Source organism: Paralichthys olivaceus, chromosome 17, assembly GCF_024713975.1.
Source record: "Paralichthys olivaceus isolate ysfri-2021 chromosome 17, ASM2471397v2, whole genome shotgun sequence".
Lineage (NCBI taxonomy): Eukaryota > Metazoa > Chordata > Actinopteri > Pleuronectiformes > Paralichthyidae > Paralichthys > Paralichthys olivaceus.
In genome coordinates, this window is record NC_091109.1 from 5,219,485 (window position 1) to 5,232,188 (window position 12,704).

Consider the following 12,704-nt stretch of genomic DNA (forward strand, 5'->3'; position numbering starts at 1 on the left):
TACAGACACCGGAGGTTAATTGACCAAACGGTGGATTCAACTGCTGTCACAAAGCGCGGCCACGCCAGTTCTGCAAAGCCTCCCTGGCTGCATGCATGGCCCAAAGTGTTTCTCCAGCATGATGCTACAATTTGAGTTGCCATGGCAACAGCCCACACAAGCACACATGCCCACATTGTACATAGGAATTAAAAAAGAAAATGAAAAACATGCATGACCTCATCTCTGCGAACAACCTTGAGGGGAAAGAAAAAACATTTTTTAGTCTTAAAAACCTGCAGGGCATCAACACATTTCTTTATGGTAAGTTAGTAATTACAGATATGAGGCTGGTAACTAGAGTCATTCCGCCTACATGGTTGGACACAGGCTGGCTGCAACTCCCCAGTGAACACATGCATGCAGGTGGTGTTAGTATGGAGCTGGAAGCATCTACCGCACTAAGTATTACATTACTCCACACCACACCTCACTGCAGCGTGCAATCCTGCTCTGCTGATCATTTTCTACCAACGCCACCGCTTTACCTCACATGTCCTGACTAATAGGATACATGACTAGCCTCCAGTTTGATCATTTTTAATGAAAAAGGTGATGCAAGACAATCACCTTTAATCTTTTCTCTGTACTTTAAGTAATTAACAACTGCAGCATCAGCAGTTTTGTCATCAGTCAACTCGAGGTCAGGGAGATGCTTCACTACTTTAGGCCTGAGCACTGCCAAATTAATGTCAGCATGGTGTCACAGGTTCAAAGAGGAAATTCAATCTGCAAACTGTACATCAGTGTTAAATATTGTGTTGCTGGAAGAAAAAGAAGAAAAAAAAACCTAAGTGAATATTTGAATATTTGCACCTTAGCTGCATATTTTCACACAACTCCTCTAACCCTCTCATACTCGAATCACATTTACACAGCAAAGCCACAGCAGCAGCTCTGGTGCTCTCGACAGCCAGAGTGGCAAAGTCCCATTCAAATAATTAATTCGGCCCATATGCGACTGCTAGGAATACGGTACGCAGTGGGAATGTCAATGTGCAGAATATATCCCGCAGATCTACATGTGACATCGAGACCCCGGCGCTAAAGCCTTTGACCTTCAAATAACAGCATCCACACAGTTAAGACATAGAATACTTGCACACAAAGGGCCCATTTAGTCAATGCGGCATCATTGATCACATGTCACTGGAAGGAAGGAACATGGCAGGGAAATCAATTACATATATGCAGTGTATAATCAAATTTCTGCAAAAAGCGCTGGGCTAAGGGGAAATGTTGAACTGACACATTAGCTCTAAAGGGAAATATCATTGCTGTATTGAACACTATTCATATGAACTGAGAGTGAGGGAAAGAGGGAGAAGGGAGAGACCGCTCCGGTGGAGTAGGTAACGATCTTAGGGATAATAAGGGATACATAATTTAATATCTCCATTTATTCATTTAAAACGAGGGAGTAGGGAGATCATTATATATTGATAGCTAATAGAGAAGATGGGTTTTGATTACGCGGAAGAGGCATAAGGTGTATCTGCCTGGGTTCATCACTGACTTACTGCCAACTGCTGTTTCAAGTGGTCAAGAAAAAGAGGGTCAGGCCGTCTTACTGTCTTCTGTGGATCAGGTTACTTGCTGGAGGGGTGAAATGGAGCATCTCAATAGGTTTCGTTGTTGCATTTTGAGGTTTAGGCTGTTTTGCATGGTTGTCGACACTGGTAGTGGCGATGGATGTTGTGTTTACAACCTAAAATGTAATTTTCAATCAGTTTCAGAGGAGATATGTTACCAGGGGCAGATCCAGGGATGGTGCGAGGGGGGGCACTGACCCCAGCTGAATACTGACTGCTCCTGTCCTGTCAGTAGTCTTTAAAAACTAAGAAAACCTAGTTACACAGTCACAACTAGTTACATTTTTTTAATTTGTAAGCTTTTTATTTTCTTTGGTTTTTTTGAAGGTGACAATGTGCATGTCAATGTTATATTTTCTAATTTTGCGTAAATGTAATATTTATTTAGTTGAAGGGTTTTAGGATAAACCCATTTGGTTTTCTTGCTCCTACTGCATAGCTTAATATTATCTTTACCTTGCTCAAAGCCATAGAACTAACAATAAACCAGAAATGACTTAAAGGTGTACCTTGCTCAATCAGGAATTGTGCGTGGACGTATGGCCCTGCTGTGTAAATATGGCCCCCTTTATGGCCCCCGCTTTAGGAACATCCTATATACAGCCCTGTTCTTTGCAGTGCTGCAAAGAGTTTATTGTGCATTTATAGTTATTGTAAATATCTGTATATTCATTCTTAAAGTCGCCTATGGCAAAGTGTGCACCTGCTACTATTTGACTATTCAAACCCGGCCTTTAATGGACCATTGAGATTGAATGGAATCATGGGACACTTTCACAATTTTTGAGATATCAAATAAAGGATATAATCTGTGTGTGTGTTTATATGATACTATAATAGCAGTTATTATACCTGAAACAATACAAAATAAAATCTAAAATGAAGTCCATGCTGCTGCATCTCGCACAGCTCATGAATAAAGAGATGTGGTCGTGTTCGCGTTTATATAAAATAAACCTGCTGCCAAGTTGCATTAATGTTTTCACCTCGGGGATGTGGTGCAGCCACTGTGCCCCCTCTGCCTGCTCCTCCTTTACTAGTGTACAGCGGGACAGTCCTCTCCGCAGTTCGCTTATCCCGTTCCCTCCCGTTGGCTTTTTACGCGCACGACGTCTGCAGCCACAGTGATTCAGTGGAGCCCGTCTCCTCCGCACGCTCCCAGCTTTATTTGGATGAAGACTCTTTCCACAGTGTCCCGATGGCGAAACCAAAACGCCGTCTCTGTAGCTGCAGTCGCTGAGGAAGACATTTGTTCTTTTTTTCTTTCTTTGTTTTGTCCTCGCCCGACTCGTTTTCAACAAAATGCGGGACGCGCGGTCTTTGCGCAGCGTACGCGGAGTGCTCTGCTCGGTCGTGGCCGCTTGACGAGAGGGGGATCCCGGCTCCCTTTTCATCCGCGCCTGCTGTAGGACCGAGAGGAGTCTTGCATGCAAAAGGTGGTTTATCCCTGCAAGGTGAGAAGACTTAAATGTCTTAAATGTTGCATTTTCATTTCAACATCTACTTTTAAACAGAGTCGAGAGGATATCCTGCGCGTTGCCAGCACAAATTGGATATAGATTGATTTAGGTGCACGAATATGAAGGCATCAGAGAATTACTGAGCACAAAACCGTTGTAGCGTAACAGGTTTAAATGTATTAAACTGCAGAACAAGTAGTTTCCCCCTTTACATCCATATCGACTCCTATTTTTCCAATTGTTATAATAATAAGGTACATTTGTGGTCCAAGCAAGCAGGTAACAAATGTAAACTGTTGCATTCAGGGACAACCTCTTAGTGGATTCTCAACACTGAAATTACAGCTTTAGTCTGAATTGAGATGATTATTTTTTAAATTAACACCAAAAAATCAAATACTTGCAACTTAATAAAATTTTTTTTTATCATTTATCCAAGTGTAAAGGCCATTTCAATTATCTGTGTTAGATTATAAATACTCTAGAGTAGCTTTTTCACACAGAAAATGTGACAATAATGATTAAAAGCATGAGGTAATGGAGAGCTCAATAATAAGACCCCAGGACCTCCTTCTCCATCCAAAGAAATAATATATGAATGAATTTCAAGGCTCCTTCCTTCCCATTTGTGTCCTGAGCCTACCCGTGGGTCCACATTTTGACCGATGGTGCACCAACAGGGGCTCATCGCCTCACCACAGCCACAACAGTGCCAGTGTAAAACAAAACAACCTTATTGACTGATAAAACAAAGTCATTGATTCTGTCTAACACCTCCGTAGAAATGCGATGGAGGGATCAATGAGGCCGTGCTATTTTTGACTGACAATATGAGCTTACAGATGTAGAGAGTTGATTTATTGTTCAATTTTGTAAATGTGCACAGGCATTATATTGTGATTTACTGTTTCCCTTATATTGATACTGAAATTGACTCATGTGTCATCAGTCATTGTGTCATGTCACAAACTATCCTTTTTCTTTCCTCAGCCATGGAGGGACTTGCCTAAAGAGGATCCAACATAATTTTAAAACATTTTTGACTTTTGTTGTCCTTCCATTTTTCTTCTTTTTGTCATCATAACGTCTCCCTCAGACCAAGTCTCCTTCTCCATCACGATGGCTGAAAAGCTTGGACCAGCAGGGCTCAAGCCCACCAACATTCGAAACACTCCCTCGTTGCCCCCAGAGCCCATCGATATAATCCGCACCAAAGCCCGCTCACGCAGAGTCCGCCTTAATGTTGGGGGTCTTAACCATGAGGTGCTGTGGCGGACCCTGGACCGACTTCCCAGGACCAGGCTCGGCAAGCTCCGAGACTGCAACACCCACGAGTCCCTGATGGAGGTCTGCGACGACTACAGCCTGAACGAAAACGAGTACTTCTTCGACCGACACCCGGGGGCATTCACGTCCATTCTGAACTTTTACCGCACGGGCAAATTACACATGATGGAGGAGATGTGCGCCCTTTCATTTGGCCAGGAGTTGGACTACTGGGGGATAGACGAGATCTACCTGGAGTCCTGCTGCCAGGCCCGCTACCACCAGAAGAAAGAGCAGATGAATGAGGAGCTGCGACGGGAGGCAGAGACAATGAGGGAGCGGGAGGGCGAGGGAGAGTTTGATAACACCTGCTGCCCGGACAAGAGGAAGAAGCTGTGGGATCTCCTGGAGAAGCCCAGCTCCTCGGTGGCTGCCAAGGTAGGGAACCGAAACTGGAAGTGTGATCACACCGCCCCCTTCTCACATTTCTTGTTCACATGCAACGACAAACACGCTTGTCTGGATCACAACACATTACATGCACACTTATTTGAGACCTGCTTCCACCATAATCATCAGGAGTACATTCATTTGGATCTCAGGCCTCCGCGTGTTGTTCTCTCATCAGGTGCTTTCTCGTCTAGTCTGTTTGTTTTCCGTCACTGGAAACTGGAACAGTTGTTAATGATGAAGTGAATGTGGAGAAATGTGCAGTCTTGAGGCTGTAACAGAAAAAGAAGCAGAGGATGCAGAGTGAAAGTGGTAACATGGAAGCAAACATGGTAAAGTCACATGTAAAGTTCCGCAAGTGATAGACCAGGAGTGGAAACACTACAGGGGCTAGTTTTACACTGCATTAGCTTTGACAAGATAATTGGCAGGTGAGTCAGCCTCTAGTGTTGCTTTCTCTGCTGTGATAAAGTGTGTCAGCGTAGACCGGACCTCTCAGTGACTTGTGACATGACACATCTCTCGAAGGGAGAGACGCAAGTGTCGCCGCTCGTGCCACATCGCTGATTGGATGAGCATCTTTACGGAAATGACAGGATGAATACCGTCTCTTTAGCTCTTTACTATTTTTACTTTGGCCATTTTTGATTTGAAGGCTGGGTGGGGGGGGTAGTCATGAGTGTTTCTCCCTTCCCACGTACCACATGTTTCAAAGAGCTGCCACCTCAGTCACATTTTCATGATGAATCCTGCAGAAATCAGACGGCTGCACAGCAATGTCAAGCCCCCCCCTTAAAACAATGACATCTCCCTCAATTCCCCCCCCCCCCCCCCCCCCAACCACACACACACACAAACCACCACCCATGAATTCCACCCCTGCTCTGACTCAGTCCCTCAATTAGGTAGGTCAACCTTGATGAAATCCAATCACTAGTAATTTACGTTGGGTCTCCAGTATCCTGATCTCATCATCTGCCAGTGCAGCGCTGGGCTGGCCGGGATTATATTCCATGTCAGAGGATCATAAACACAGGGTCCAGTTTGTGTGTTGTGTGTGAGTGAGTGTGTGAGAACAAAGCCACATCATCCCGTCTGTGTAAGAAATGCCGCTCCTGATGCGCTTGTGGTGCATTTGTTGTGAGTTCTTTCCCTTTGAATCAAAGGATGTTTCCCTGGCCGAGACATTTTAGAAATCCTGATATATTAAATTTCATATTCCTGGCGTCTTGCACTAAATTTAGAGCTCAGTAAATGCTTTTAAAAATAGCAAAAAAACACACAAATGAAACTGAATACACAGATCCAGCTACAAGTCTATTTTTTCATTTCCTGTGCTATTCCTGCATGGTTTGTTTTCCCTGAACAAACTGCTGATCTGTGATTGACAGGGGTCTCCTCTTATCTTAATAATTGTTTTCAGCCTCCATAGAGAAGCTGGGTATCGCATGAATCAATTTAAAGAAGGCTGCCAATATCTAATCCAAGTAAAATCAGGTGATGGGAGCCAGGTAATTTGATGCGCTGTGTGATATTCAAAGTGATTTACCTTCTTGTTACGGCCCCGCATTCTCTAGACGCATCTCCGTACTGCTGACCTGCTCACTACCGTGTGGGGGAAGCCTGTAAAACCTTAAAGGGAAATCCCACTCAAATTCAAATTGAATTGACATTCTGCTGAGTGCTCTGCAAGGAGGACTTGAACGTGACTCTAATGGCTCAGCCTTGTGAGCCCACTACGGCTGGAAGTACATCTGAAAATACACTACAGGGTCCGCTCGACTGTCAGATGGCAGCTCCCAGAGGCCGGGGAAGCCTTTTATAGGGCACGAACCGTGCAGTGAGAACCCTTAAAGCTACTGACCAAGGAAATGTCATTACTAGGCTGGTACAGAGCTGTGCACTTTGATACAAAGCAATTTGAGCCTTTTTTTCAAATACAATCACAATATATGGCATATAAAAATTATCTCTCCTTTTCTCCCTCTTTCTCTTTCACTCCCTTTTCTTTACTCCCCTCTTAATCTAATATTAGCACCCGTTGTGTTGCTTAATGGCACTTGTGGTCCTCTCTGCCCTTAAACAAAGGTTAAGCACGAGGGAACTGACCTTTTGAACAACGTCAATCAAGCTAGAATTACAACCTTCATGCTTTTTCAGAGTGGGAAAAAAAAAAAAGAAAAAGGAAACAGACTGTGGAACCAGACACGTTTTTGTTTTGGTGCAAAGTTGGGTGAGGGGTGTTTGGAGTGATCGACAAGTGAGGGAGGAGAGGTGGTGGAAAGGGTAGTGACAGAGGAAAGCCCAGAGAGAGAGTGATGTAAGTGGTGCAGTCATGTAAATAAGTCACGCCTCCGGATGCTGAGCTGGATCTTTTCAAACCTTTACCGATGAATAATGAATGAAATGGTCAAAACATAAGAGGACCTGGGCTAATGCAGTGGCCTCTCTGTGTTTAAGTTGAGTGAGGAGGAGGAGGACGAGGAGGAGGAGGAGGAGGAGAAGGAGAGTTATTTTGTGTCCCGCTCTATCTGGTGCCTGTCTTGTCACAGGTCCATAAGGTGTGTTTGGGAAATATTATTGAAATTTGAATCACGACAGAGTTTGAAAAGCAAAGCCACACAAAAAAAATCATAATCATTCCTGTTCTGTTTATTCTGTTTAGCGGCACATTTCTATTCTGAGTGTCTTCACAGCTTATAGCCAGAGGTATAATGTGCTACTAAATTATATAAGAATTGAGAAGCCATCATGTCCAGAGAAGCTGTCATTTCTATTAATCCAGCAGAACGTGTCATCCTTGATATTGAGCCAGAAGGATTTGTGCTACCCTGACCCTCCTTTGTTTACAATGAGTCACAGTTGTAGTTGTACAGCCAATACACTTAGCATGAGCTCATATAAGGGAGCCATATCCAAATTACTGCACTGCTTTAAGGGCTTTAGAATTACAGCGCCTGTTGCTTTATAATTCCCCTTGTAAATGTATTACAAAAGCATATTATCATTTCCACGAAGGCCAGTCCTGAAGCTTTTACATTGTAAATGTAGCTTGGAGAATTCCAGCTTATGGTTTTCCACTGGACGTGTCTTTTCTGTTTCCGATAAACAGAGCGTCATGCAGAAGGTTTGCAGTAAATATCAGGACCTCACCAAGTGTTACTCCACAGCACTGATTTAGAGCTTCAACTATAACATATGAGTCCAGCTATGTCCTTGGTATCATAAATTATTGGTATTAGTTGTTCCATGGATGGCTACAGTGCTTGGCTTTAATATATGTATAGAATATTTTGCAAGAGCAGCATCTTTTTATTTTGATTTGTGCTCAGGCAGAGCTCCTAGATAAGCTTTTCAGAATATTAACTGTGTAATATGAAATATTAAAGCTGTGATACACCAGTCACTCTGAGGCAGAAATCATTCCATTCTCTCAATGTCAGACTTCAGTCAGTCTGGGTAAATAATGGCTGTGGATTCTGGGCATTTTAAAAAGATCGACGTCTCCACTTGCCAGTCAATTTCAAGGTGGAGTTTTCTGTCTCCCTCCTTCCTCCCTACATCGGCCAAGTCCATCCCTGTGCTTGCTCTTAATGTGGATGTGCACCATTACTCTCTCCTTTATCTAATAAGCTGGTCGAGCTAGTGCGAATGCTAAGCAGTGGGCCTGTATGGGGGCAGACTGGTGCCGTTTGGTCCTCCCACGCTTGGAAGCAGCTAGAGTCAGTCCACCACAGACACTGATGATTATGATGACACAATGTGATGAAGCTGTAGCATCACAAGATTTTATAACAGACAAATGCCAATATGCTGACTATTGACCTTATTCTCAATAAGACTTTTAATTTCTATTATGATGTTTACATAAGTTGCTAATAGAATATTCCATTCATATTTCTGTTTACATGTTACAGAGCATTTCTTTACCATTTCATCTGACCTTATGCAAAGAGCTTTAAAACCTCAACCTGAAATAGTTGAATGTACGATGCCACCGTATACGATTCTGGGAGTTTTCTCTCTAATTTTGCTTCAGCTACAACTGCTTTTTTTCCCATCTTGTTTGCACCCAAGGCATGAATCATCGAAAAATGCCAACAGCCATAGATCAATGTAACTAAATGGTGGCAAAAAGTGATCGGATGTAATTAAGACTTCTACATGTCTACATAATTCGACTATGAGGTCAGAATACTCCACATGTCTTCACTTGATTATTGCTTATTCGGAATATAACCTTATTCGGGTTAAGATAATCAGAAAATGCAAAGCTCTGTACAAGTTGCAGTTTCCTGTCAGTAGTGTTAAAGGTGAGGGGGGTAAAGGTGATATAGGTGCATAGGTGGTAGGCTTTCACAATAAAATAAATCCTTGTGACTGACTGGGCTTTATATAAGCTCATTTCGAGGTTTAAATCAATGCACAATCTTTTTAATTTTTATTTTTCTTCATTTAGTTCATGAATTTGTATAAATGTGTGTTTTACCTCTTACACATCCTGGTGCAGGGAGAATCAAAGATGAAGAGAGGCAGGGGATAGGGAGAATGAGTGAGAGGACTTTAGTCAGCACTACATCAAAAACACCATTCAGTATGGTCCCTTTGGGTGAAATTCAAGCAGCAGGTCCACTACCTTGTGCTTCATTATCATCCTTTCAACTCTGCATGAATTGTGGTTGGTCTTCGTGCGGTTAAATCAATGGGCATTGACATTTTATGGAAGAAATGTTCTCAGCTTGTTGGCTGGATCTAAGTTACATTTTTGCTTATTTTGTAAGAAAGCCTTTCCCACTGAATACTGCTCATGACTCCTGCAGCCATGTGAAAATCTGATTTTTGGTGTATATGGCTCTTCAGTCATAATTCAGAGGCTAACTTTCAAGCCAGATATTTCTCTCAATGTGAGGAAGAGCAGCTGATAATACCTCCAAACTGTCGGAGTTATTGTTCCAATAAAAGATCGTCTTTGACCTGCAGGAGTTACTGTTGTATTACATTATCTTATTTGACCTTTAGCAAGTTATCGTGATGTATTATAAGAGCGTAGTTTATCATTTAGGTAGAGCACACCTTCTCCCCTCCTGCTGCCTCCAAGTTACATAAGCCTTCCAGCAGACCTCTAATCAGTACAGCCTAGCATTTAGGCAGCAGCACCTAAATCCTCTTTACCCCGCAATCATAATCAGATAAGAGAGAACCTCCCTAGATTATAGACATGAGTTCTTATAGTGTCTGTGTTGGTGGAGAGAGGCAGCAGCATTTATCATCTGCATGCTCCAGGACACACTTTAACCCAGACCCCCTGTCCACCGCCGTCTTTCTTTTCTCTCTGTAAGTCAAGTTTATTTTTGTAGCACATTTTGTATGAAAGGCAAAGGCTCAATGTGCTTCAAGATAAATAAAAAAAAAGCAAAGATACAACATATCCATAATATGGCTAAATATGTGAAGTAAAAATCAATAAAAGAAAATCAATAAATAAAAATTAACTCAATTTAACTCCTTCTAAATGAACTCTGGCAACACTTTTATTAAACAACAACATGCTGTTACCTGATATACTCTCTACTTTAAATGGTTTTAAATAGTCTGCAACCATTCCTTCTTTTATTTCATGTAAAGTTGCTGATTTGTCGCATATACAGTAAATACTCACTTGTTTGAATTTCCCTACGGGGATTAATAAAGTATTTCTGATTCTGATTTCAGATTTTCTCATTGTAAACTCAAATTTCCTCGCATGGAAAAGAAACTGCACCAGTTGGATTTTATAGTTGTATGTCACTAAGCAGCAAATATTAATGTTCACAACAGCAACGATGCACATTCACCAGGATTATGGCACGATAAAATTAATCAAAAAAATCTATTAAATCAATTCTTGCAGCTACAGACGTAGCATTTGACCTGTTTACAAAATTAATTTTGTGAGTTTACACTGATGCCACAGACGCATTTTATTCCTGCTGATTGAGTTGAAAGACCTAAGTGTGCAAAAATAGAGATGCATGTGACAAACATTGAACAAGGAGAACATTTAATCGACATTTTACCACACAAATGCTATTTATAATTTTAATTGCTGTGAAAATTGCACTCGCACTAGATGACCTCCGCCTGTTAAAAGGGCTGATGAGACCTCATTTGGGTTTCACAGTGGAGGTATCGCAGGGTCATATTTATAAAGAGGAGGGAAGTTAGGACACTGCAGCCCTTTAATGGACCAACTAAAACATTATCTGTTATCTGTATCTGTGAAGTTTCACCTGCAGGCTTGAAAGGGAATAATTCAGCTGAGGCGGAGGAGGAAGTCATTGGAGATAAAGCAGCAGAAAGCTATTGCCGCTACTGACCATTAAAATTGATCAGTTGAAAACATGCTGTTGTACATTTTTAATTATTCAAGGAATACTCATTGATCATTGTGGAGCCTAATTGCAAAACACAAATCCACCCTCTTCTTCTTTGCTTTGCTTTTTAACAAATATCTGACAGCTGTTTTGGAATGACAATGTTCAGTGGCAACAGTGTCGCAAAAGATCACTGGACCAACTCGAGGCTTATTGCGCTTGACTGTGCACAAAGTGATGCACGAATTAAAGCCATCATTAAGTGAAACCCCTGCACAGCAGCACAACACTTTGTTATGTAGTTAAAGTAATGAAGACCAGAGAGAACAACGGGTGAAGCATGATTCAGTGGAACTTCAGCAGAACAAGAAAAACTCACTTCAGCACGAATCTAGTATAAACAACATAGCCAATACAAGCCAAGGCTAATGAGTGGCCAGATGGTGTGAGAGGCCTGATGGCTGAAGTCTCATTAGTAATTCTACTGTCATCCTCAGAATACACCCCACATTCTCTGACAGACCTTATTTCACCTTATTTCGCCTACGGCTGCAAAATGAGGATTGTTTATGGCATTGATTAATATGTCAACCACTCTCTCAATTAATCATCTGGTGTGTAAGAGGTTAGAAAATGGTGGAAAATGCTGCTCACAATGTTAAAGAACCCATGTTCCCCAAATGCTCCACAACCTACTGTCCGCACCGTCTGCCACCTGGTGTCAGGACCTGCAGGATCCTGATGTTGGTCGGTTCACGCAGGGTACATTTTTTTATTTCAGAATACAAACAATATGTGTACAGTGAGACTGAACCAAACAAGTAGTTGTGGGGTGGTAAACCAAAAATATTGCTAAAAATGTTCTGCTACTGCTTATACCTGCTCTAGTCATGTGATCCATAGTTAACATTAGCATATTGACTGCAGCTACTTTAAGGGAGGATTATTCGTGTATGTTTGCCTGTAGTTTCGCCTTTACCTTTCTACTTGTTTCACACATCATGTCTGTTCAGCCTGCACAAAACCCAGGAGATGTAAACTGGCACAAGGCCCGAGATCTGAGTACCATCAAAGCCAGACATAAATCCCACTGATGGTTGGGAGTGGCCGTGGACCAGTAGCGGGCGGCAGCTCTGGCTGGCAGTGGCAGCATGAGTGACACTCTGAGTAAGAGGCTAATGTGTTCCTTCCTCTGCCTGCTTCTCTCATCTCCTCCCTGTCCTCCTCCTCATTGCCTCCGCCGCTGCCTCTTGTGAGGTTTGCTCACCCTGCCGTTCGCTGTTTTTCTCGTCCCAGAAGGCATCAGAAAATAGGGGCAGATGGAGAGAGGACAGTGGCGGGTGGAGAGTCATCATTCTAAACGCTGCAACACCAGGTCTCTATTACGTGCCTCAGTGATCCCCCCCCCCACACACACACACACACACACACACGCACACGCACACACACGCACACGCACACGCACACACACACACACTGTGTAGTCACAGTTCACACTCAGTCTTCCACATCTCTGCACATCCATACAATAATACACACATTAT

At 42.5% G+C, this 12,704-nt stretch overlaps 1 protein-coding gene across 1 annotated transcript in view; it reads left to right on the forward strand.

Annotated features, from left to right (window-relative positions):
- Window positions 1–2,950: 2,950 nt before the first annotated feature.
- kcnb2b (potassium voltage-gated channel subfamily B member 2b) overlaps window positions 2,951–12,704 on the forward strand; it is a 74,258-nt gene continuing 64,504 nt past the window's right edge. The window contains exons 1-2 of the mRNA XM_020087230.2: window positions 2,951–3,085; window positions 4,188–4,795. Of these exons, the coding sequence (XP_019942789.1) occupies window positions 4,211–4,795 (585 nt within the window). The 5' untranslated portion in view covers window positions 2,951–3,085; window positions 4,188–4,210. The remainder of the gene's footprint in view (window positions 3,086–4,187; window positions 4,796–12,704) is intronic.